Source organism: Coenobita brevimanus, chromosome 91 (assembly GCF_032717465.1).
Source record: "Coenobita brevimanus isolate Jiangsu-jjx chromosome 91, ASM3271746v2, whole genome shotgun sequence".
Classification (NCBI taxonomy): domain Eukaryota; kingdom Metazoa; phylum Arthropoda; class Malacostraca; order Decapoda; family Coenobitidae; genus Coenobita; species Coenobita brevimanus.
The window spans coordinates 32,720,095-32,747,905 of NC_137044.1; the positions used below are offsets into that span (position 1 = coordinate 32,720,095).

At 43.8% G+C, this 27,811-nt stretch overlaps 1 protein-coding gene across 1 annotated transcript in view; it reads right to left on the bottom strand.

Annotated features, from left to right (window-relative positions):
- Positions 1-27,811, bottom strand: part of LOC145411874 (bestrophin-2-like) — a 285,723-nt gene that overhangs the window by 119,253 nt on the left and 138,659 nt on the right. Inside the window, exons 10-11 of the mRNA XM_080281833.1 lie at positions 9,231-9,358; positions 2,740-2,863 (exon numbers count right to left, since the gene is read on the bottom strand). Of these exons, the coding sequence (XP_080137959.1) occupies positions 2,740-2,863; positions 9,231-9,358 (252 nt within the window). The remainder of the gene's footprint in view (positions 1-2,739; positions 2,864-9,230; positions 9,359-27,811) is intronic.

Genomic DNA, 27,811 nt, shown 5'->3' on the forward strand with positions numbered 1-27,811 from the left:
CAAGAAAAATGTCAAATTCTAACAAATTACAACCAGGATGCACAGAATGAGATGTTGCAACAAAGCAAAGCTAGACTATAGAAGAGTGGCAAATGATTAAAACTATTCGCACTCCATACAGGAGATGGCAGTTGGGGAGTAAACGAAGTTGAAAATAACATTAGGGTGATATCTTTAACTTTGTGCTACTGATAAATTCATTAGGATTAATCACATTTAAAATTTCTTAATAATCAGCTGATTAATTGGTATCATCCGATTATTGACGTCCGTTTAATCGGTAATCAGTAATTGGCAAAATTGCTTATCGGCCCAACCCTACATGAGATACCTACAGGCGAATTTATAGGGTGTTCATGGGCCACTGTACATATATGAAAAAGTCATCATAGGGAAGGGTTAGTACAGATTGCTTCTAACACCAGTTACTGCAAGAGGCATCCCCAAAACTGAATAACAATAATAATAATAATGCTGAAGCACAGGGGAAAGACAGCAGTAGAATGGAAATGGAAGATGTGCAGATTGGCCTGGGAGGAAGGAAGAGTCCTGGAGGAATGAAAGTAAAGTATAATTTTGTATTTTTAGTGTAAGAGGAAAAGCATATAGCAGGATACTTACTGGGTTAGGGAAATATCATAGGAATTAGTTGGAGAAGAATAGGGAGGTTTTTGTATGGGAAGAGACTGTGTTGATCAGATATTCGTCCTAAAGTCTTCAGTGGAAAAAAAAAATAATAATAACAATAATGATCATTCGCACTGGTGAAGAGTGCTGTGAAACGGCTGAAAAATGGGAAAGCAGCTGGGGTTGATGAGGTGTATGCAGAGATGCTTAAGTGTAGTGGAAAGAATGGAATGAAGTGCTTGTTGCAGATGTGTAAGAAGGCATGGATGAGTGAAACTGTGCCTGCAGAGTGGAAAAAGGCTGTGATTGTACCCCTGTACAAAAATAAAGGTAAGCAAAGTGAGTGCAAGAATTATCATGACATAAGTTTATTGAGTGTGGTAGGGAAGGTATATGGAAGAATTATTATAGAGAAAGTGAGATATCAGAAGTCCTACTGAGTGATGAACAGGGTGGCTTTAGGAGTGGCAGAGCATGTGTGGGTCAAGTATTTGCAGTGAGACAGGTAGCAGAGAAGGCTTGTGAGAAGGACCATAAGGTGTTAGTGGCATTCATGGATCTGGAAGATGCATACGACAAAGTAGACAGAGAGGGATTGTGGAAAGTTTTGTGCGTGTATGGTGTAGATGGTAAGCTGTTAGGTGCTGTCAAGAGGTTTTAGTATGGTAGCAAAGCATGTGTGAAGGTTAATGGTTATCTGAGTGGTTCACAATCGGTATGGGCATGCGACAAGGTTGTGTGATGTCCCCATGGTTGTTCAATATATATATGGATGGGGTGATGAGAGAAGTAAAAACACAAGTAATGGAGAAAGGGATGGCAATGGTAGTGAATGGTAATAGATGGCTTATCTCAAATTTGTTGTATGCTGATGATGCAGTACTGCTTGCAAGTACCGGAGAAGAACTTGGTAGGCTAGTGCAGAGTTTTGCTGATGTCTGTGAGCGTCGTGCCTTGAGAGTAAATGTAGAGAAAAGTAAAGTGATGGTTATTGAGAGAGAACGTGACTCCCAGGGTGATGTCACTGTGAATAGAGAGAGACTGGAATTGGTGAGAGTGTTCAAATACTTGGGTACAGTGATAGAAAAGAGAAGAAAATGTGCAAAAGAAGTTGAAAGTAGAGTGACACAAGGAAGAAAAGTGGCTGGTGCAATGAAGGCCCTGATAAGAAACAGAGGCTTGAGTGTTGCAGCTGCACGAGGCTTACATGAGGGAGTGTTAGTGCCAATGCTAACATATGGGTGTGGGACTATGGTGTGGCATGAAAATGAAAAGAGTAAGAGTAGTGGAGATGGGACTGCTGAGGAATGTACGTGGAGTACAGAAGGTGGATAGGATATGAAATAATGTGATTCGTGAAAGGTGTGGAGTGAGGAAGTCGGTGGACATCAGAATCGAAGAAAGTGTCCTGAGACGGTACGGTCATATGGAAAGAATTGATAACAATAGAGTGGTAAAAAAGGTATACCTGAGTGAATTTGAAGGAGGGAGGAGACAAGGTAGGCCAAGGAGAAGGTGGAAAGATATGGTGGATGAGTGTGCGAGGAAGAGAGGTTTGGAAGTCGGTGAGGTTAGGGAACTGATGAGAGATCGAGCTGGCTGGATGAATTTTGTGAGAAGTGTGTGATCAGGGATTTTGGCACCCCTTGTGAGCATGGCAGCGTCCGGACTGACTCAATCGGATACGCAGTGTGAAGCTGCAGAATGTGGTGAACGTTTTTGGCGTATCCGGTAGAGCCAGGATTCCGGGGGCTTGAATGATGAGTGAATGGAAGTGTGGCCTATTTGGATTGGGCAAGTTTGTGCTGTCTGGACATTGCTACTCCTCACCCTACCCTTGGGTGGGAAAGGAGGTCCGGATAATGGTGGTGGTGGTGGTGGTGGTGATGCCATTTTGTCATGAACCAATGACTATAAACATCTTTAGGTGCCGGCACAATTATTTACATAAAAGAAACTAACTATAAAAATCTTAGTGATAATTTTACATTGATAACCCATTCATTTCCTTTGTCTCCTAGTCATTACACTGATTTCCCATTCATTACAGTGCTACCTCATTCATTACAGTGCTACCTCATTCATAATAGTGCTATCTCAGTCATTACTTACCATCTTTATCTCTTCTCTTGATTTTGATGACAATAGGCCCATCATCATCGCCTTGGCTTTGGCTTATTTCTTCATCCAGGGCAGTGTTGAGGGATTCATTGGACATGCGGAAGATGGCGTTGTCCTGGAATGAGAATATACAGGTTGATAGGTTGCTAAGTAAATGGCAGGTAGGATAGGAAGGTACAGTTGTGGACATAAATAATCACCTATCCTTCAGTACCCCGTGCCTCAGGCTGCCTCCTTTATGCGCAGCAAGTCACAGTGGAACAAGAGGGGCTGAGAGGGAGGGGCCAGAGAGAAAAGGGAAGGTGGGTGAGGGGACGAGTGATGGTGTGGGGGTGGAGTGAGGGAAGGGAGGGAAGGAAGGTACAGGAGGGAGAATGAATGGAAAGTGGTGGTCACATTATTTGTCTATATTCTTTCATTCAGGGCATGATATAAAGGAGTTAATATTCGGTAGATAATGCTGCATTACACTTTGTATAGCGGCATCAGATAACGAGATTTAGATTGGTGGTGATACGTGTCAGATCAAATAGTGCAGAGCCAGATATTTGTGTTTATCCGTATATTTTGACTTCGGACGCAGAATGGAATCTGGATGGCTTTGACTTCCGTAATGCTTAATTAAGAAACGTCTTCTACCCTTACATGTAATTAATTTTGGAACAAAATATCATATGCAACCTTTGACATGGCTGAGTCCACAGTAAATATGATCATCCTTTCGGTATACATTCCCTCTCTACAGTCTTCATCATCTCAACTATTTTATGGCATCTCTTTATGAAAAGGCTATTTAAGATAATTATGCATAAAAGATAAATAAATGTGGTGTCTGCGCACATGGGTGGATATAATTACAATATCTATCATAAAATGTTAGAAGGAAAATAAAATCCTACCCAAACTCCCTAAACAAATCTTTGTCAATGTTTACTGACATCGGTATGGCCAAAGCAACCAGGAAAGCCTTATTAAGTAGTCCAGTGGCCTCCTGCCTCTTAATAACCTTTTGCAGTCTTTGCGGCACCAAGGAAACAATGTTGCTGATGGTTTGTTGGTTTCGTCTGAACAGCTCCCGCTCGTCCGTGGTGTGCTGGAGGAGGCGGGCCTGTGTTGTCTCATTCTCTGGCACCCATCCATTGACAGTCTGGGCCCACACAGTCATGATACCTCCGCACTAATGTTTGATCTGTCTTGTTAGTATATTTCTCTCACGAGCCAGCAACTGGTATCACCACCTATTTAAAGCTTGTTATCTGATGCCGCTATACAAGATGTAATGCAACATTATCTACAGAATATTAACCCGCGGCGTCCCATCGACGTGAATTAACGTCCACATGTTTTGTCACTGCCAATCCCGTTGACGTTCATAAACGCGAATTAATTGCAAGGTCCCTAATTTGCACAATTTTCAATTTTCGCGAGTGATTTTTGGTACATATACACATGACACCTTCCTCTACAAGATGCCAGGCAGGGACAATGCCTTACCCAGCATGACCTCCTCCCCCCCCCTGCACGCCATTGTCTCAGCAATTCACCTGTTACCAGTGACCTGGCCAGTAAAGCCATGTCATGCCACGGTACGAAATTCAGGGCCAGAGTGATTCCCCAATCGATGACAATGTGGAGGACAAACTTTACATAGCATTAGAGGAAGAAACAGTCAGAAATGATGATCAGGTAATGTCACCAAAAAAGGTCAGGTATGTTGATGCGTTTCATGAATGAAACAATGCTTATATTGCCCGTATTACTGTGTGAAAACCAATATTCTCTTGTACTACATATAAATTCGTACCAAATAAATAAATACCGTTTATGAGTGGTGTGGAATGGTTCCACTCTCACAGAACTCATTTTCTTTGGAGCCAGCCTGATAGAAAACACAGTAAGGTGAGGAGGTACTGGTACCTGGATCAAGTATTTTAAACCTCAGGTGAGCAATTTCTCTATGATTTTTCGATGTTTCTCACCAAAAGTGGAGGTTTGGGCCCAAAAAAAATTTTTCCAAAAATGGTCAGGATTGGGGGGAGTCAGTGGTGGAAGAGTGGTCGGGATGGGGCGGGTTAACTCCTTTATATCATGCCCTGAATGAAAGAAAACAGACAAATAATGTGACCACCATCCAATACGCAATTCATTCTCCCTCCTCTACCTACCCTCCCTCCCCTCCCTCACTCCACCCTCGCACCATCACTCGTCCCCCCATCCACCTTCCCTTCTCTCTCTGGCCCCTCCCTCTCAGCCCCTCTTACTCCACTGTGACATGCCGCACACAAAGGAGCCAGCCTGAGGCATGGAGTACCGGATGATTGGTGATTATTTATGACCACGACAGTACATGGATATGTAGGTACGTAAGTGATGGAAGGTAGGTTGGAAGGTAAGTAGAGAGGTAGGTTGGCAGTTAATTGGTTGGTAGGGTGGAAGGTCAGTAGGGAGGTAGGTAGGTAGTTAACTGTATGTAGGTAGGAAGGGAAACACAGAGGTATGTAGGTAATAAAAGGTAGGAAGGTAGACAGGAAGATATGTAGGTAGCAGGGGGTAAATAAACAGTTTCATAGTTACATAAATAGGTAAGTATATAAGTAAATACACTGCTAGGTAGTTAAGCACAAAGTCTGTTATGCAAATAAAGTATGGAGTGGGCAAGTTAACTTAAATCAGTGACTTCCAACCTTTTCTAATTCTCGCTCCCCCTCACTGAATGACACATTCCCTGTGCCCCCCTTCCTCAAATACTGTATTTTACTGGCATAGTTGGCACATGTCAATATCACAGGTTCTTAATCTTTGAAATTGTTTATATAATCACATAACTAGATTTCTTATTCATATCTGAAATATTTTCTCCATATTTAGAAATTACTGAATTCCATCACAATTCATAGTTTTCAAATATAATCACCCTCTTTATCAAGACTTCGCACCCCCCAGGCAGCCCTTCATGCCCCCCTAGGGGGACGTGCCCCACAAGTTGGAAACCACTGACTTAAGTGGAGTTGTCCACCCAGCACAATGATATATGCAAGCTGGCCATCATAGCACACACATACCAGCCTTGCCCTGCTACCTGCCAGTCTACATACCTGTATTGTTGCCTACACTCATAAAAGTGCCAGCCTCCCTTACAATATATCTACACACATACATGTTTGCTGCCATCTTCCATTATTAATGCAAACTATGGTGATAGGTAAGTCCAGTGTCAAGAAAGCAAAACATCCCGAACCCCTTTCACCTCAGCTGGTAGTTAACTGTCGTCGCAAAGAAGGTTGGATCTGATCAGTAACCAAGGAGAATCATTTCGACCTCATATCACTCAAGCAACTCTGACTTGTGATATGGACTGTTACGTATTTATGGCGTTCTTGGATCCAGGAATAGCATTCGACAGGGTAAACAGGGAGGATTTTGGGAAGGTTTTGCATACATATGGTGTGGATGTTAAACTATTGTGACATTAAGTGTTTTTATGATGGTAGTAAGGCAAGCACAGTAGTAGGCAGGCATCTAAGTAAAAAGCTTTAGTCACTGTTGGAGGGAGAGCAGGATGTTCCCATGGTCATTCCACACACACACACACACACACACACACACACACACACACACACACACATAGATCTATATACTTCATGTCTATCTATCTAACTTTATACTCCATCAATCTATCTGTCTATCTCCATTTATATACACCATCTATCTGTCTATCTATACTCCATCTATCTACCTGGAGAGAGAGGTAAAAACACGAGTCATGGAAGGGGACAACATTGATAATTACTGATGAAGGATGGAACATCTCAAATCTAATGTATGCAGATGATGCAGTGCTGCTTGGAAATAGCAAACAAGAACATGATAGACTGGTGCAGAGTTCTGTAGATGCCTGTGAGCATCGTGCCTTGAAAGTAAAATGTAGATAAGATTACAGTGATTGTTACTGAGAGAGAGAGAGAGAGAATTTCCCAGTGTGATGTTTGGTGAATGGAGAGAGAGGAATTGGTAAGAGGGTTAAGTACCTGGAAGGAGTGATTGACAAGAGAGGTAAACCTACAGAAGTAGAAGTAGAGAGATACAGAAAGTGGCTGAAAAGGTCATGATAAAAGCAGAGGTCTAAGTGTGGTGGTTGCGAGAGGCTTGCATGAAGGTGCTCTGGTACTTACTTTAACATACAAGTGTGAGACTATAGATCATACACTTAAAAAAAAAAAAAAAAAAAAAAAAAGGCATTCCATATTTGTGCAATCAGTGCACTCCACAAATTCACTCCAGAATTCATCTGCAGACTTAGTCATAACTGTGGCATGGGATGAGATTGGTAAGCCTGACAACAGAAGAAAAGTAGTTTTATAGTAATCATTAGATTACAGTAGTGCACCAACTTTCGCTACAGCAGGATTCGCAGAATCCACTTTTGCGGCATGCACCAAATATTCCCTAACTTCCACTTTCGCTTGAAAAAAATCGATTTTCGTGCACAAATTTTGGGTTTGGGACAATATTTTGAACTTTGAATTTCCTGCACCGCCCGCCCGCAACCCACCGCCATCTTGAATGACGTCATGTCAACACTCTGTCCACCCATTCCCACCATTGTGTACGAGCGTGCTAGCTCCATTGTGTTGGATTCTCACGGTTCAATGGCCTCTACTATACCTGGTAGTGTGGGGAAAGGGCCTGGTGGTGTGGGGAAAGGGCCTGGTGGTGTGGGGGGAGAGCCTGGTGGTGTGGGGGGAGGGCCGGGAGGCAGTGGTGGTGATAAAAAGTGGATACTTACCCCCAACATCCATTAAACACCTCAACCTGGTCTCTGTGGTATGTTTCTCCTCATATAATGTGTACTGTACAGTTTCTATTGTTTGTATCTCACAATGCAATGTACAATAGTGATTTGATGTACTGTACTGCAAGTCTATCTATCTATCTATTGCCAGACGCCTCAATCCCGTTTGGGGTGGCCACAAACAAATCGCCTCCAAGTCGCCCTGTCCCCCGCCATTTCACTGCCCTGCTCCCAACTCACACCCCCCTGCAAGTGAAAATGAAAATCTGATGTTACTTTAGGATAACCGGGAACCAATTAGCCTTTTTCCCATAAAGACAATGCCCCAACTTTCGCTAATTCCACTTTCGCGCATTATTTTTGGACCCAATTAGGCGTGAAAATTGGTGCCCCACTGTACTGTATTTGTATATGAGAATGACTGTGACGAACCTTTATGCAATTCTGATTTTTACCAGTAATACTGGCATTCAACAATTGCAAAAATTTAGTATCCTACAAATGTGGACTCCACAGTTTGTTGAAGCTATCAGTCTGCATCAAATGCAACTTGCAAACTCCACATTTTTATTTATGCCTATGACTATATGATTTGGAAAAAAAAAAAAAAAAAGTCAAATGAGCAGTGGAAATAGCTTTGATGAGGAATGTGTAGTGAATGTAGAGAGTGGATAGAAAGGGATAATCTGATTTGTGATAGATGTGGAGTATGGAAGTCTGCGGACACTGGAGTTGAAGAGAGTGTTCTTAAATACTAGGGTTATATGGAGAATATGGGTGCAAAAAGAGTGACAAAAAGAGTATATCTGATTGAGTTTGAAGGTGGGAGGAGGTTTGGTAGGCCATGAAAAAGGTGGATAGAAAATAAATGGGTGAAAGTGAGGTACAGTACGGACAGTGACAGGGTAGGAACTGACAGTAGATTGATCTGGCTGGAAAAATTTTGTGTGGGGTTTCTAACAATGGTGTGGCAACCACGTTCTTTCCCGGTGAAGTGAAGTTGATAGGTGATATGAAGTGCACGAGCGTGGTTGTCTTTCTTTGCCTGAAATGGAATCATGATTGTGGGGGCTTGGATGGATTCATTTGTACAGATTTCTTTTATTTTCTAAGAGGGTGTATGTAGGTGAGGTGGAGGGAGGGAGAGGGAGGGGTAGACCGAGGATGAGGTGGAGGGATGGAGTTGAGAGGTATATGAGGGAGGGGGGGGTGAGTTGGGGGGAGGGGAGTCAAATGGTGGGTGACAGAGTGACTTGGAGGCGTTTTGTCTGCGGCCACCCTTTGCGGGATTAGGGCGTCGGGCTATAGATAGATAGATAGATAGATCAGAAGTGTATTTTTTCTGGCTCTTTTGATCCTTCTCTGTCCCATCCAAGAGTGGAAAAAATGGTATGGTTGATGATGATAATGACAACTTAGTATTCAAGCTGTGGGAGTGGTGAAAACCAACCAAATATCTCTTTTTCACCTTAACTTGGATTAAAATTGTTATCTCCACGTGGAATGCCGAGTTATAACAAGATTAATAGTATACTAGCGATGCTCTTCATGATGAAGTCCTACGGAAAGGACGTACAGCTGTAGCATTGCTTTATTTTGCCACTGAGGTACATGAAATAATCTGTAAGAGAACAAAATTTTGGCTAAGTTAAGGAGAACAAATTTCATACCTGGGTAACGAATTATTTACCTGTGCCAAGAAGGTGGGTGCACGAGCCATGGACTCAGGACTGTGTAAGGTGGTGTGTGTCGCAGAGGACATCCGTGATGCTGACCGCATCATCCTACTCTGACGTCGAAGAAAGGATGTCGTACTTGCTGTAACGGCACAACAAACACTTGTTTGCATTTTTGCACAATAAGTAATCATTCATTCATTCATTGCCAGACGCCATGTAACCCAAACGGGGTGGCCAAGGGCTTAGAGTTAATGTTTTACAGGGAGGGGCACTAATCCTCCACCAACCCCACCTGACATGTAGGGAGAACGTTATGCAACCATAATTTCTAGTTATACTTCCAATCTTTGAATCCTTTTTTTTCTTCCTATAAATCCACAACTTACAATAATTGCTATTTAATATTCCAGTACTGTTTTATAAAACGAAGCTGTCAATTTCCCATAAGTAGCAGTACCACATGTAAGGAAAAAGTTGTAATATTTTGAAACATATCCCTGACTGCTTTTATGTACTGTACAATCTTTATTACACCCACACTCCCAAATGAAGAGAGAATGTTATGTTTTCACTGGTGTGTGTGTGTGTGTGTGTGTGTGTGTGTGTGTGTGTGTGTGTTTAACAGAGTAACTCAGTGTGATCTGATTTTAACCAAATTAGGTGGTGGAGTTAAGGATCAGCCACTGGGTAAACTGTCTTGAAGAAGTATGGGTCAAAGACAAGGGCAACCTAAATACAGGTATACCCTGCTATACGATCCGCCTTTACACGATACCCCGCCTTAGCGACGTAAAAAAAAATTAACATCCTTCCCTGCCTAACGATGGTCAGTGCCCAGTCATGCAACAGGTTTTGTTTTTTTAAAGCAATTCTGATGATATTTTAGAATTAAATTTTGTATTTAGTTTGATTTATAAACTGTTTTTTGACTTAGATTAATGTGTTTTAGTCATAGATGGGGTGAACACTGTCATTTTGGGGTACAGTTTACTAAGTTTGATTTTTCCCGGACTTATTTTTGACGATTTTCAGATTTTATTTTTGGGTTTAAGTGAGTTATAAACTGCTTCTTGGCTTAATTTAGTGTGTTTTAAAGCTATCTGGGGGTTTAGGTGAGCTAGAACTTGTTTTTGGACTCATTTGGGTGGGTTTTGGATTTGGTTGGGGGGGGGGGGAATCCCAAGGCTCCCAAACGCATCCCCATGCAGTAATACCTCGAATATATGATACCCTTAGATGCGATACCTCGGCCTAACAATGGGGGTAGAAATACCACCATACCTCACCTAATGATGGCCAAACCCTGGTTTAACAATGGGGTATGATTTACTTTTACCGATTTTATATTTTAGTCTAAAATTGTGTGTTTAAGTTGATTTATAAACTGGTTTTTGACTTAGATTAATGTGCTTTAGCCATAGGTGGGGTGAACACTGTCATTTTGGTACAGTTTACTAAGCTTGATTTTTTGCAGACTCATATTTTATTTGACAGTTTTCAGATTTTATTAGTTGGTTTTAGTGGGTCAATTACAGGTGTTAGGCTTAGGTCAGTTTCCTTGACAGCTGTTATATCATTCAGATTGGCTTTAAACTTGTTTTGGGGCTCATTTGGGTGGGTTTTGGGCTTGGTTGGGGGGGAAACCCAAGGCTGGTAAACATTCCACATTGCTTTACATGTTAAAAGTACCCCAATATACAGTGCCCCGCCTAACGATGGGGTTTTACCTAACCAATTACATCGTTTAACCAGGGTATGCCTCATACTTTCCATGTTACGATGTCCCTGTTTCATGATACCCGGTTCAACAATCGGTTTTCCCAAACGCATCTCATCGTTGTAGTGGGGATGACCTGTACAGTAGTTTTTACTCAACTGACACCAAATTTTGATCAAAAGCTGCGGTTAAGACAAGAATAAAAAGATTTGACTTTTAACCCCTACACCGCGGGCTTGTTTACCAATGACTTGCGTGTCCCGCGGGGTTATTTGGGCTCCGACAGACTCTCAAAAAATATTTGCCATAAATCAGTTATTAGTCCTAGAATAATTAAATTACATATGCTTATGGCACATACCTTCAGCTTTCTCCTGGAATGATTGTTGAGCCTTCGTCGGTTACTGTAGGACTTGTGGAGACCTCTGAAGTAGGGTAACGAAGTCTCCACTTTACACTTCCCGACAACCCGTAATATGATTACCACAGCCAGATACAAACACTATAAACACTATTCTACAATTTTCAAGTAGTTTGGGATCCATACTCAAAAAAAAAAAACACTGTGAAAGCAATGGAAATTACGAGCGCGTTTGATCGTCGCACTGGCACTAGTTCGCTCTTGGTACTCTGTCATTTATTATTCATTAATCCCCTCACACTTTATATTTCTATTACTATATAACACTTATATATATCTACAGTCTTTATCCATAAGTTTCCTTCAGTAGTATTAGTTTATTGTCAGTGTAGGGATTCAATTTCTTTCAGTAAAATACGTAGCATTCACTTTCTCGTCCTGTATACTAGCATTGAGAGTGAATGTCACTTTCATCTTCACTCTCATAACTCATAGCATTCAGACATGCTAGAGTGAAACTTTCACTTTCATTACTCCTAGGGTATATACTCGTATTCTTTTAATACTACTCATTTACATTTCTATTTACGTTCTCTACTTTATTTACGTTATTTACATTTCTATTTTATTTACACTGTGTTATGCACTGTCACTTGAAGTAACTTATAAAACTATTTTCCACTGTTCACGTATATTTACATTCATTACTTTCACTTGCTGTTTACACATTATTTACACATTATTTACAATTCCACTTGCACTGTTTTACTCAATAGAAAGATCGTAGTCACTCTTTTATCATTTGTCAGCCCTTTATCTCTTTCCACACGAGGTTTAGTAGGGGGTAAAGGTCACAGGGTCCTTTGCATGGGGGTGAAAAAGTCCTTGAAGTCAGCAAGAAGAAACATACGTACCCTCACTTCGGAAGATGAGAGTAAACTGATAACGGAGGGCCGGGGTTGAGGCCTACTTAGGGGATATTCAGAGTTACCAATGTTAGCTCTTGAAACAGCTATGTCTAGCACCGAAATGACTGGCAGGAAATCTAGACAATACATTATAAATTAGGTAGTTCCAGGTGAATGTAAATATCACTTAGGCTTCTCCCTTCTCTCCTTACATGTATATTTATTACGAAAATAGATTATACGGCATATTTCAAGGGGAAAAAAACAGCGAAAATTAGTGAACGAGTGCACGTGAGGTGTTGTCAGGTGATAATTAGCCAATTCCAGGTGTATGGCACTCTCACTTACCTTATTTCTTTCTTGTATATATTATTTGGTATAAGAATAGGACATAGGGCTTATTTCAATGGATGAAATCAGTGAAAAATTCCAGGGAAGATTTACTTAGCGTAGCACGGCCGGACAGGCGAGAGGATAGGGTAATGGAGAGGGGGTAGGGAGGGGAGTCAAGAACGGGGAGAAATGGCTAAATTGTCAACAATGGATGGTAGTACAGATGAGATTAGGAGTGCTGACTAGTGTTGGACATTGGCAGTACTGATAGATGATACAAGCCCCCACTTGGAAGCCTGGGTGAATTCAAAATAACACAGAATCACAAAAGCGACGCCCCGCGGTATGATCCCTTGCTCCCAAGCGTCACGAAAGTGACGCCCCACGGTTAAGGGGTTAACCCCTTACTGCGAGGATGGCTGGACTGCACCATGCTCCTCCCATGGGGATAGCTGGACTGCACCATGCTCCTCCCATGGGGATAGCTGGACTGCACCATGCTCCTCCCGTGGGGATAGCAGCGCTACTTCCAGGCCAATGGACGTATCACTTAGCCTTTTCCTTTTTTTTCTCTTTTTTCTTTTTTTTTTTTTTAGTATAAGAATAGGTCATAAGGGAAATTTCAATGGGTAATGAATAGGGAAAATTAGCAACCAAGTGCATGTGGGGTGTTGCCAGGTGATAAATTAGTTACTTCATGGCCAATGGCAGTATCAATTAGCCTTTTCCCTTTTTTTTTTTTTATATATTTTTTAGTATGAGAATAGGACATAGGGCACATTTCAGTGGAAAAAGCGAATGGAAAAAAAACTGGCCGTGAGTTGCGGTGCGTAGCCAGGTTGCAGTTAGGCGGGGGACGGGGTAAGGGAGGGGAGGTGGGGAGGCGAGGCAAACATAGAAAAATGGCTATTGGTAACACTGGATGCGAGTACTAGCGGTATTAGCAGCGCTGCCTATAGCTACACACTGGCAGGACTGAAAGATCATACAAGACTGCACTTAAAAGCCCAGGTGATTTTTAAAATCCCTGGATCACAGACGTGACGCACCGCAGTATGGTACTTATGTAGCGAGGGTCACGGTAGTGATGGCCCGCAGGTAAGGGGTTAAGAGCACTTAGGCTAGTCATATGGAAAGGTCAAAAGTTAAGGATACAGAGGAGGTCAACTCAGTTTTGATCTGATTTAACCAAACCTGGTGGAAGGGCAAAGGGTCAGGCAGGAACAAAGCAATTCAGTTTTGAGAACAACCAGTCAGAGATCAAAGACACAAGACAAGGTAAAAATCTGACCAGTGTGTCTGTGTGTGAACACGATAGGAAACAGTCTTTATCTGATTTGGCTCAGATTTGTTGAATGGACTTAGGATCACATACTGTTTTGGGATCAATAAATCAAAGGACAAGATGGTACTGCAAAGTCAACTTAAACAGTTTCTATACTATCTATCTATCTATCTATTGCCAGACGCCTCAATCCCATTTGAGGTGGCCACAAACAAATCACCTCCAAGTCGCCCTGTCCCCCGCCATTTCACTGCCCTGCTCCCAACTCACACCCCTCTCTCTCATATACCTCTCCACCCCATCCCTCCATCACATCCTCGGCCTCCCCCTCCCTCTTCCCCCCTCCACCTCACTCACATACACTCTATTCATCAGTCTTTCACCCTCCATCCTCTCCACATGGCCAAACCACCTCAGTGTGTTCCTCATAACACTTCCTATCACATCCACATCCACACCACAACGCTCCTTTATATCCTCATTCGTCAGCCTGTCTCCCCATGTGACTCCACAGGCTCCTCTTAAATAACTCATTTCCACTGCTCTCACTCTCGACTTGTGTCCTTCCAACAACGTCCAAGCTTCACTTCCGTATGTCAGAGTTGGTATCACAATACTGTCATGTGGTAACTTTTTCACTTCGATGCTCACTTCCCTGTTTCTTATCACTGCTTTCAAAGAACCAGCAACCTTTCTTCCCTGCTGTACCCTTTCAAGCATTTCACCCTCCTAACCTCAATCCTTACTCATCACACTACCCAAGTACTTAAACGTACTCACATATTCCAATTCCTCACCATCCAACCTCGCTGTACATTCAATTACTTCAACTCTCTCAAAGACCATCACTTTACTCTTCCCTACATTCACCTTTAGATTCCGTTTCTTACACACTCTCCCAAACTCATTCACCAAGCCTTGCAGCTCTCCATCGTCTTCACTCAACAACACAGTATCATCTGCAAACAACAGTACAGAGAGTTTCCAAACACTGTCCTTTCTCACCAGGGCCACTCCAACATCCACTAACCTACCTTGTACCTCTTTTATTACCCCATCCATGTACAGATTGAACAACCATGGAGACATGACACAGCCCTGTTTCAACCCAACTTTCAAAGAGAAAAATTCACTTAGTTCACCATCCACTCGCACTGCAGCCTTCGCACCACTGTACATACTCTTCACAGCATTCAACAACTTCCCATCTACTCCATATATTCTTAACACTTTCCACAATCCTTGTCTATCCACCCTGTCATATGCTTTCTCCAAATCCATGAAAGCTGCATACAACTTCTTTCCCTTCTCTAGAAACTTTTCCACTAAGCATCTAAGAATGAATATCTGATCTACACAACCTCTTCCCTTCCTAAAGCCTCCCTGTTCTTCTCCAACTAATTTCTCTGTTCTTTCTCTAACTCTGTCAATAAGTATCCTACCACACACTTTCCCTATTATACGAAGAAGACAAATGCCCCTATGATTACCACACACTTCTTTTTCCCCTTTTCCTTTGTACAAGGGAATAATCATACCTGACTTCCAATCCTCCGGGACTCTACCTTCCTCCCAGGACCATCTGCACATCTTCCACATCCATTCTACTACTATCTCTCCCCCATGCTTCAGCATTTCACCACACACTCCATCAATTCCTGGGGCTTTCCCCGATTTAACTTTCTTCATTGCTTCCACAACTTCTATCCTACTGATTTCTTCCTGTCTTCTCACCTCCCTCTTTCTCCCAGCCATTCCCCAGCCACTTATACTCGCATTACTTCCATCCTCTATGTTCAACAAAGCCTTAAAGTGTTCTCTCCATCTGCTCACTTTTTCTCCCTTCTCCACTAGTAATCTACCATTTTTATCTTTCACTCCCCTGCTAACCTCACTTCCACCCTGTCTTACTCTCTTCATCTCTTTCCAGAACATTTTCTTACAGTCCCTCCACTTTACACTCAAATTCCTTCCAAATTCCTCATCCACTCTCTTCTTACTCTCTCTTACTAATCATTTCACCTCTCTCTTTCTTTCTACATATAACTCTCTCTTCTGCCTCTCAACTTCTTCCACGCCCCTATTTCTCATCCATTCATTGTATGCCTTCTTCTTTTGTGCCACAGCCTGTGTCACTTCTTCAGTCCACCACGCTATTCCTTGCACCCCCCTCCGTCTTCTCTTCCTCCCACACACCAGATCACATGCTGCACATATTTCTTCTGTAAATATCCTGCACACACCTTCCACATCCCCCATCTGCTCCAATTCATATTTGCCCAATCATTCCTCCACTTCTCTCTTATACTCTGCCTTTTTCTCATCTTCTTGTAACCTTTCCATTCTCCTTGCAACTACTCCTTCCTCTCGTCTTTCCCTTTTTCTATTCCTCCATCTTACTTGTATCCTAATTCTGGCCACCACCAAGTAGTGGTCAGAGAGTCCACTCCCTCAACCTCTATAAGCTCTTGCATCCATTACACATCTTCGCATCCTTTCATCCACACACACATAATCAATCATTGCCTTCCTTTCATTCAGTTCACCACCCACCCTTCTCATCACTCGCCATGTATACCTGTGGATCATTTTATGCCTGAAGAGGGTATTGGCTATCACCAACCCCCTCTCAGCACAAATGTCCACTAACACACTGCCATTCTCATCTATTGCAGCAGGCACCCCCCACTCACCAACTATTCCATCCACCTTTACTGTACATTCCCTACTTTACCATTCATATCACCGATCAAAAACACTCTCTCATTCCTTCCAAACTTTTCCATGCACACTTCCACCTTTGTCCAGAACTCTTCTCTCACTCTGCTAGCACGATCTTGCGTTTGCGCATACACACACACAATCGCCCACATTTGTAATCCAACTTTCAACTTTACCCACACAATCCTTGACCCAACTGATCCATACTGTCTTATGCTCTTCTTCCATCTTTTACTCACAACTATACATACTCCTTCCTTTGCCCTCTCATTCTCACCTACTCCTGCACATATACCCCATCTATACTTCCATTCTCTCACACTCTCACCTCACCATTTTGTTTCAGTCATTCCACATACATCCACTTTTGCACCCTCAAGCACCTGGACAATCTCTCTCTCTTTCACCTCATCATTCGCTCCTCTTACATTCCACGTAGCCATTACCAAGTCCTTTGTCCGGGTCCTGGGTGTTCATCGTTTGGTCAGTCCTTGTCCGAGGCTTCTTGTTTGTTTTTTTAGTTAGTTGTTTTCCGGGGAGGGGCACTAACCCTCCACCAACCCTTTTAGTCGCCTTTTACGACAAGCAGGGATACTGGGGGAGTATTCTTGAAAAAAACCCTACCACCAGGGTAATCCCTCTAATATCCGAAGCCCAATATCCGAACATCCCCACCAACCGGACATAATCGTCCCGGGATCCAGCATTCCCAAAATGGTCCAAAAACAGCAAAAAAAAAAAAAATTCCCGCCCGTAATTTGAACTCGTAATTTGAACTTCCCGCGCGTGGTGTGGGAGAGCATTGTTGTGGCGCGTGATTCCTCCGACGTCCGATAGAGCACCACTGCATCCTCCCCACTTTCCGCCTGTCTCTCACTGCGAGTGCACGCTCGTCATTATGGCTGCCCACATGCTCGCTTTTGTGGTGGTGCCTTACCTGCTGCAGGCACTCCTGCTGCTCTCGGGCCTCCTCTTAGTGTGTGATGATGGTCCTGCCACCTGAGAAAAGGAAGAGAGTGGTGCTGACTCTGGAGAAGAAACGGGAGATATTGGAAAAAGTAGATGCGGGGTGGTTTTCTTCCCGCATCCTCTGCGAGTTCAACCTGGCCCGATCTACTTTGTTTGATATTAAGAGATCCCGAGACAAACTCATGCAGTACATGGCTGACTTCTCGTCGAGAAGCAAACGCAACGTGGAGAGGAAGGTGATGTTTACTCCCAAGTTTGCTGAAATCGACCACTCCACGTTGATTTGGTATCGACAGCAACGTGCTACGGGTGTGATGGTACGTGGAACGGAGCTGAAGGCTGCTGCTGAGAAGTTCGCCAGGCTTCACGACGCCCTAGACTTCAAGGCATCCGAGGGTTGGCTCTTTGCGTTCAAGTTACGGCATGGCCTTACCAACCGTAAAGCTCATGGCGAAGCTTTGGACGCTAACGAGGATGGAGTTGACGAGTTTCGGCACAAGGTGAAGGGCTTGATCGACAGGGAGGGCCTCACTCTCGGTCAAGTCTACAACGCTGACGAAATTGGTCTATTCTATCGCCCTTTGCCAACGAACATTCTAGCCAAGGAGACGGAGAAGCGTATACCTGGCCGCAAGCTCTCCAAGGAACGGATATCTGCTTTGTGTTGTGCCAATGCTAACGGCATGCACCGGCTTAAGCCCGTTGTTGTTGGCCGTGCAAAGCAGCCTCGGTGTCTTCGTGGGGTGATGGATGTCCTTCCTGTTGTCTGGTACCATTCTTTGAAGGCATGGTTTACAGCCGTGATCTTCAAAGACTGATTCCACCGCCACTTCGTCAAGGAGGTCGTCAATTACCAGACAAAGACACTGGGAATCCCACGCGACCAGGTAAAGGCCCTCCTTCTCCTCGACAATGCACCTGCCCACCCGTGCGACAAGGACTTGGTGGCTGAGAATGGCCGGATTAGGTGCATGTTTCTGCCACCTAATATGACTGCTCTCATCCAACCAATGGACCAAGGAGTGATCGTGGCAACAAAGCGCCTATACCGACAGAAGTTCCTGGATGAGGTGATGGTTGTTCTCGAGGACGAGGACAAGCGCAGGGAGGGACGGGACACACAAGGCCAGCGGACTTTGGAAAACCTTCGCCACTACAACATCAAGTCTGCACTCTACAACTGGGCTAGTGCATGGAAGGAAGTCCCCGTCAAGACTCAGGAAAATGGTTGGTCTTGTCTGCTTCTCAAAACGGATGTGGAGTACGATTTTCTAGGGTTTGACGTGGATGACTTCCATGCACGGCTACGTGCGCACGGCGACGATGTTGATGTGGATGATGTTCGTGAGTGGTTGGATGACGATGAGGGCGATCCTGGGTATCAGACATTGTCTGATATCAAGATCGCATCTTCAGTTGCAGGTGTCAGAACCGAGCTTGAAGATTCCGACAAGGAAGGCGATGATGATGCGGACTCCTCTCAGCACAACACTACTCCAGCCATCCCCAAGCTGAGCACACTCCGGGAACACCTAGAGTTCGTCCTAGGTTACCTGGAACACCCGGACTGCGACAGGGAGATGGGGCCTTTGGGACTTGTGGAGGAAGTGCGTGCTTTCAGACAGTGCATCATCAATCGTCAGAATCGTCGGTCATTGCGTCAATCAACCATTGACAGTTTTTTCAGGCCCGTGACCCCCGCTGTGCCCAGCCCTGGCTCCACTCCATTGCCTCCCCAAGACAGGCCCTCATGCTCCGAGCCACAGCCCAGCACATCAGCCACAGTGGAGCCACCACTCGACGTGAGTTTGCGTCTGTCTTCAGAGTCGTCTGCAGTGGGTACGCCATCACCACGACCCAGCGACGCACCCCTAGGTCACCTGCCAGTGATACTCTCGGACTCTGACAGTGAATAAACAGCAAGAACTTCTCCACTAGACCACACGGGAATTTAGTGTTGTGCAGTGAAAAAAACAGTGTGTTGTGTTAAGGATTTACAGTTGTGAGTGAAAAGACTAATTTGGAACAAAATTTAATGTAAATAGACTTGTCTGTTTTTGCTTTAGAAAATTATTAGAAGAATGGGAAAAGTTAAAGTGCAGAGTGCAACACTTAGTAAGTTACAATGGAGCATTAGTTAGACAAGAGTGCGCACTGTGAAGAGAACGGACTTCTGAGTGCGACTGACTAAGTTCAGTGCAAGACCATGAACAGTGTATTGGAAGTGCTTCAGGAAATCCTTCTTACTGTCAGAGTCCGAGAGGAGGCGGTTATTCATCGAGGTGGCCATGGACTTGCTGTAATTAGGCAGAATGTTTCATACTGCAATTTTTTCCATACTATACTTACCTCACACACCTCATTTCACTCTTTAATGTCCTTTATTGGTGTGAATAGGGTGTTAGGAGCTATGCATGTGCAGTAGGAAGGTGTTTTTCTGAGTTAGGCTAGGTTAGGGTCCATAAGTACCAGTCCAGGAGCCAGTAACCAGAATGTTTAATATTGTATGAACCTACTTCTAAACCCTCATTTTATGCTTCTTTTGCATTTATTTCAGTCATTTATGGGCCTTATTGGTGTGATTTGGGTCTTAAATAGGTGCTATGCATGTCCAGAGGGAGTTGTATAGGTGTTTCTCTGAGTTAGGGTCCATAAGTACAAGTCCATAAGCTGCGGCCCAATATCCGGACAGGACCAGTATCCAGACCTGCCTATGGCTCTATTACGTCGGATATTATATATATATATATATATATATATCAATCTATCTCTATCTATCAATCTATCTATCTATATATATATATATGTATATATACGTGTGCACAGTGAACTCTCAATTATCCATTGTTATAATTCAGCCAATCCTTAAGCCAAATAAAGTGAAATGCTGGACACTGCATATTCGGCTCAACATTTGGCTTAGAACCAGGTATTGCGACTCTATTCATCTTGACCCTCTGTCCGAAAAACCTTCTCATGAGTAAAAGATGAAAAAAAGCATATAAAAACAATATAGTAATATAGTACATACTGTACTACTGTATACAAGGTAATAAATATATCGCACAGGAGGGGTACGATGATATCCAAAATGATCAATATAGCTTGTGCTGTACGTTTCGTTTCGTTTTCGTTTCGATTTTAAAGGCTCCAACATGCTTGCATGTGTCGGCCTTGGTCACCTAATGGCGGCTCTCCACGCTGCACGATCCATTGCAGCCTCCCTGTTCAGTCCCTTAACCCTAAGGTCACACTTAATGACCTCGTCCCATGTCTTTCTCGGTCTACCCCTCATAACCCCACCCTCAATACAGTAAAAGTCCAATATTTTGGCATCCAATTCCCCGGCAAATCTGACATTTCGGCAGTTTTGAGAAATAGTCCCATTTACGAAAATCTCCGATCGTTCGGCAGATTCTCCGATTTTTTTCGTCAGTCTTGAAATTCTCCATGAGGCTCGCCAGCTAGCTACCCGCCTTTACCCGCCTTAGTGAGTGAGATAGTGAAAGTGATGGAACGAGTCTACCACTGCCATGAAGCTCAGAGGCTAGCTCTTTCTCCTATAGCATAAAGAGAGGACAAACATGTAGTGAGTCTAGCATGGGAAAGAGAATCTGTTTCGCCATTCTTCCGCCATTCTTCCGAGTTGTTGCCGTGCTGCTGCCGACTTCTCTTGATGCTTCTGTGTGCTTTGTGAACTTCGTACCGAAATACCTCTGAAATTACTATTCGAGTGTGCTGTAAGCACCGTAACATCAGACAGGAGCTTTGTAACACCTGAGTGGACCAGCCGTGTGTTGTAAACAGTATAAACATCTTCTGCGTGCTTTGAAAATGGCCTCCACGTGTGGAAAGTTAACTGGTGTTAGCAAGAAGCGTACACATAAGATGTTGGCTATTGCTCGGAAAATTGAGCTGTTGAAAAAATTAGAGGCTGGCATGAGTAGGAAACAGATTATGGATGAGTTTAACGTAAGCTCCTCTACCATCTATGATAAAAAGAAACAGAAAAATGATCTACAGTAATCCCTCTAATATCCGGACGCCCAATAACCGAACATCCCCACTAACCGAACCTTATCGTCCTGGGATCAAACATTCCCAAAATGGTCCGAAAATCCAAAAAAATTGGAAAAAAAATCGATTTTTTGCCGTCCGTAATTTGAACTTGCCGCGCGCGCTGCGTGAGAGCATTGTTTTGGTTCGTCATTCCTCCGACGTCCGATAGAGCGCCGCTGCATCCTCCCCACTTCCCGCCTGTCTCTCACCGCGACAAGACCTACGCTCTTCGCCATGGCTTGGGAAAAGTTAATGTGCAACACTTAAATTTAATGGAACATTATTTGGACTAAAGTGAACACTGTGAAAAGAACGGACTTCTGTGTGTTAGTGACTAAGTTCAGTGCAAGACTTCAGGAAGAGTGTAGTGCAAGTGCTTCAGGAAATCGTTCTTACTGTCAGAGTCCGAGAGGAGGCGGTTATTCATCGAGGTGGCCAGGGACTTGCTGTAAGTAGCCAAAATGTTTCATGTTGTACTATTTTCCATACTATATTTACCAGAATGTTTCATATTGTATTTTTTCCCATACTATACTTACCAGAAAGTGTCATACTGTACTTCTTTCCATACTAAACTTACCTCATGCATGTGCAGTAGGAATGTGTTTTTCAGAGTTCGGTTAGGTTCGGTTAGGTTAGGTTCGGTTAGAGTCCATAAGTACCAGAATGTTTATTAATGTATGAACATACTTCTAAACCCACATTTTATGTGTCTATTGCATTTATTTCAGTCATTTATGTGCCTTATTGGTGTGATTTGGGTGTTAAATAGGTGCTATGCATGTCCGGAGGGAGTTGTATAGGTGTTTCTCTGTGTTAGGGTCCGTAAGTACAAGTCCATAAGCTGGGGCCCAATATCCGGACAAAACCAATATCCGAACCTACCGATGGCTCTATTGATCCGGATATTGGAGTGATTACTGTATTTAAATTTGTTTCTCAGGCCTCCGGTACGACCCAGAGGAAAGCAATGAAAAAAGCAAAGTTGAGTGAGCTGGATGAAGTGCTGCATAGGTGGTTTGTGGCTCAGCGTTCTGAAGGGAAGCCTATTTCGGGGCCTCTCATCATAGAAAAAGCCAAAATGTTCTATGCTGAGATGAAAGTAACAGAACCAACAGCAGTCTCTGAACCTCAAGCTCTACTGCCGCAGCAACAGGGAGAAGAGTCCTTAGAGCCTGTTGCAGGACCCTCTACTGCTGGGGACTTCTTCCAGCAGTAGCAGACTCCAATCAACCCCTTCTATTGTACATATGTAAATAAGGAACCTACTATAAGTTTAGGTAAGTGCATGTGAACTTGTAGGCCTACTGTACCATTACATTTATATACAGTATGTTCACTAATTTCTTTATTTTTCATATTCATGTATAGTACTGTATTCATTACAGTATTGTACAGTATCAAACAGTATACAGTACTCTCTCCAAACACATTTGTAATGATATGGGTAATGATGATAATGTTCACCGAAACATATAAGGTACTGAGTGGGTAGGGTTTTCGATAATTCGGCAATTTTGATATTTCGGCACTTGCCTGGTCCCATAGATGCCGAAAAATCGGACTTCTACTGTATTAACACTTCTCACCTTCCTCACCCAATTATTATCCCCCATCCTCTCCACATGTCCAAACCACCTCAATCTACCTCTCCTCATCACAACACCAATACACTCCAGTCCCATCCTACCTCTCAATTCTTCCATTGCAAACCCAGCCCCTCCAGGCCTTGGACGCAGGGACGCACTGCACATCCACCTAATCATTGTCATTTCTGTACGTCTGAGCCAGCGAATGTCTTCCTCCTTCACTGCCCAGGTCTCACTGCCATACAGCATTACACTCCTAACACATGCTGCATACAAAGACCCCTTAGCACGTAGGGAGAGCCCTCTCAATGTCAGGAGAGGCAAGAGCTCCCTAAACTTCTTCCAACCACTTCTCACCCTAGCCACAGAGCTAGCTCCAGCCCCACCTCCAGCACACAACATGTCTCCCAAATAACAAAACTCTTCCACACACTCAAGAGATTCACCAGCAAGTTCAATCCTTTCACATCTGACGATCTCCACCTGCTCACCCCGGCACGCAGTACACATAAAATCAGCATTATCTCGCAGTCTACCTCTGATACCATTACATCTCTTATGCACCCATTTATCACACACACCGCACAAGATGGAATTACTTCCCACTCCCTTGTGGCAAACTGCACATGGCCACTCTCCCTCGTCTTTGACAGTACCGCCACCAACCCTAGATATCATCACTTTTGTTTTATCTGCATTAACCCTTAAACCCTTTTGCCCTATACCATCTCTCCACTTCCTAAACCTTTCCTCCGCCTCCCTTTCATTCTCTGCAATCAACACCAAATCATCAGCATACAACAACTCCCACGGAAGTCCGTTTCTAAAGTCACGTGAAAGGGCTTCAAGTACCGTGATAAACAACATGGGACTCAAGACTGACCCCTGATGCACACCAACATTCATGGAAAACTCATCACTCAAATCTCCATTCACTCTCACCTGGGTGTGAGCACCCACATACATGGCCATAACCACCCTAACCAGCCACTCCTCCAAGCCAAGCTTTCTCATTGCCCACTTCACCACCTCTCTAGGGACTCTGTCAAAGGCCTTTTCCAAATCAACAAAAACAAAATAAAGATCCCTTCTCCTACCAATATATTTTTCCTGAAGCTGTCGAACAATGAATATGGCATCAGTGGTCCCCCTACCTGGCATAAACCCAAACTACATCTCATCAATATTCACTCTTTCTCTAATCATACCTTCTAAAACTCTCTCCATTACCTTCATTATCTGATCTAAAAGCTTTATACCTCTATAATTTCCTCTTTCCAGAGCATCACCCTTCCCTTTATACACATTTACAATTACACTCTTCAGCCAATCATCTGGGACAACACACTCATAAATAATCCTATTTATCAGGTCAGTGACTAAACTCACCCCTATATCGCCTGAGGCCTTCAACATTTCGGCAGTCAACCCAGACACACCTGAATCTGCATCCAGTAATAATATCAGCCATAAATTGTCATATCAAACCTATCTAGGACATACTTATGTAAGTATGTTTGACAACAAGGGGGAAATATCATCAAACATTTCTAGCATCCAACATCCGTTGCGTCAAATTGTTTCAGGTTAAATGTGCACCGATACTTTTTTTACCTTGTGTACATACTCACCAGGAGTTGGCATCAATGGAGCATAGAGCTGTACACCATGCAGTACAGTACTGTGCAGTACACTTAATCCCATGTGGTCTAGTGGTGAATGGCTCCCCCAGAGATTACTCCAGCTCCACCAGCTCAGGCTCAATCTCCACCAAGGGTGTTGGAGTAGGTAATGGATGATAGAGTGACAGAGGGTGTCAGGTGATGCTCCAGTGAGGCCTCCAACCTGACTGAGACACATCCCTTCTTCTTCAACTAGGTTTTTAAGCTTGGTGCAAAACACATCAATTCCTTCCGTGTCTGCATCCAACACTTCATCACAGGTCATCCTGTTGGACAGTCCATGCCAAAATTTGAACCAAGTCAGTCAGCCTTCAAATTCCTTGAAATCCATGATCCCCAGTTTCTCAGCAAACTTGGTGGTTGCAGCCTTCAGCTCGACGGGACACACAATCATGCCACTGCCACACTGTTGCCGAAACCACTTCAAGAAGGCCTAGTCAAGTTCACCAAGGCATGGCTTGGACATCATCTTGCACTCATGCCATCGCATAATCGCACCACATTCACCTTCGAAGAACATATTGATGGAGTGCTTGTTTTTCAATAGATCCTGCAACGTGGTTCAGGGCATACTGTAATGCTCCATTAGCCTTGCAATGGTCCAGCTTTACTCTATCTTCTCGATTATTTCCATCTTCTTCTTCTTGGAGAAAATGATACAGTGTCTCTTAGCAGATGGTGTAAGCACCATGGAGACAATGACCAGGACAAAACATAAGGCTGGTAGGACCTGCGGCAGCCAGGGCACCAGCACAAAAGCCACAAACTCAGCCATCACACACAACTAGGTTTGAGTACAGTAGTAAGTACCTTGGAGCCACAAGTGTGTTATGTGGGAAGGAGAATGAGCACTAGGGGTTTGCACCGCGTGCACTCGTATACAGTATAGTATTTCCTCGTTCACAACAGAGTGCCAGGAAATGAGCACTGGCAGGCCATTAACTTTGCAACAACAAACATGGGATGCCACAGAATTAGTCACAGCACTGAGGTTTTGAGATCGTGTGGTCGGAAGAGCAGAATGCGCTGGCACATCTTAGTACACGACATCCACGGGCAAGAATGAGAGCATGGCGGTATTCTTGGCACGCCGGGTAGGCTGTACACTTGATGGATTCTGATTGGTTGGCGCGTAGCTGGAATTTTCATTGGCTCACATGTTTTGGGATTTTCCCAGCTGCTGGTTGGCTACTGCTTATGAACCAGCTGAGACGCCTCAATGCCCAGATATTGTACAGAACCACCAGTGATGTCCCATTTTGGCTCCATATGCATAATGTCACTGGATGTTGATTTAATAGAGTCGAGCCAGCTGAGCCTGATATTGCGTTGGGCCGGATACTGCAATGATGGATAACTGAGAGTTTACTGTATATGTACAGATAGATAGATAGATAATATATACATACATGCGTACATATTCACACAGAGAGAGAGAGAGAGAGAGAGAGAGAATTAAAACAGTTACGGCATAAGGTCTCTAGGAGACATTCACAGTCCAAACATTGGCACCAGCTGGATCTGGGTATAATGAGGTGCTCTTGCCTTGTATCAAGCTCACACGTACTTACTCGAATGCAGTTTGCAACAATGACCACTCCCTGGTGTGCAGCAAAGTAGTGTTGTTGATGAGGAAACTGCACAGACCAAAGAAAGGAGGCCGACCTTGAGCTGACACCAGCAAGACACACGATTCGAGAAAGAAGGATGAATTTGTGTGAGTGCTAGAAGAATCCCTCACAGGTGCACCAAGCACTGATGCCAGTGAGAGATGTAAACACTTCAGAAACTGTGTACAGTGTAACCATGTCTATGTTTGGACTCAGCAGACTGGTTCAAAGGCCACTTAGAGGAAATGACATCAGTCACAGAGGAAAAGAGACATGCATTGGCTGCATACAAAACCTGCCCCAATGAGCAGAACCTGCAGCCTCTTTGGATCTCTCATAAAAAAGGTTCAGCAGTTGGCATGGAGATGTGCCAACACCTACGGGCTCCAGCTCTGCTCCCAGATACAATCTGCTGCCAATATCAGTAACATCAAGGGGATGTATGATGGGAATCAGGTAGGCAGTCAGCCCAACACAGAAGAAGACTGCCCCATTGAAGTCTGCTACAGGCGAGGTAATCTGGCATCGTGCACGACAGATGTAGTGCAGGGTGGAACACTGGTCTGAATTGTAGTCCAGAGAGAATGTGGTTACGGAAGATGCCCTGAATGCCACTGAGTGCCTCCCTGTGAGGGAGGAACTTGACTGTGAATCAACCCTTGAAGAACTCAATAAGGTGCTAGATGCTCTTGCCCCTGGAAATGATGGCATTCTTGCTGAGGTCCTGAGACGTGCCAAGGATGCCCTCATCACTGAGATGCGTGGTACTGTTTCTGCTGGAGTGAAGGAACTGTGCTGCAAGAAATGAGGCATGTGAACATCATCACAATGTACAAAAACAAAGGTGACAGGAGTGACTGTAACTGCTATCATGGCATCTCCCTCCTCAACATTCTGGGAAAGGCATTTGCCTGAGTCATGCTGAGGAGGATGCAGATCCTTGTGGAGAGGGTCTACCCAGAATCACTGTGTGGGTTCAGAACTAACATATCCACTGTCAACATGGGTTTCTCTCTCAGGCAGCTGCAGGAGAAATGCAAGGAGCAAAGGCAGTCACTCTTCACAGCCTTTATCGACCTCACAAAAGCCTTCAGCCTCATCAGCAGAGACGGACTTTTCAATATCCTGACCAAGAATTGTTGTCCACCCATGCTTCTCAGCATTGTTAGATCTTTCCATATGGATGGTTCAACATCAGAAGTCTTTAAAATCTGAAGTGGAGTGAAGCAGGGTTTGTCCTTGCACCCACACTTTTCGGCATCTACTTTTCCATCCTGCTGAAGTACGCCTTTGGGTTTGCAACCAATGGCATTTACCTCTACACAAGATCTGATGGAAAGTTCTTTAACCTCTCCAGA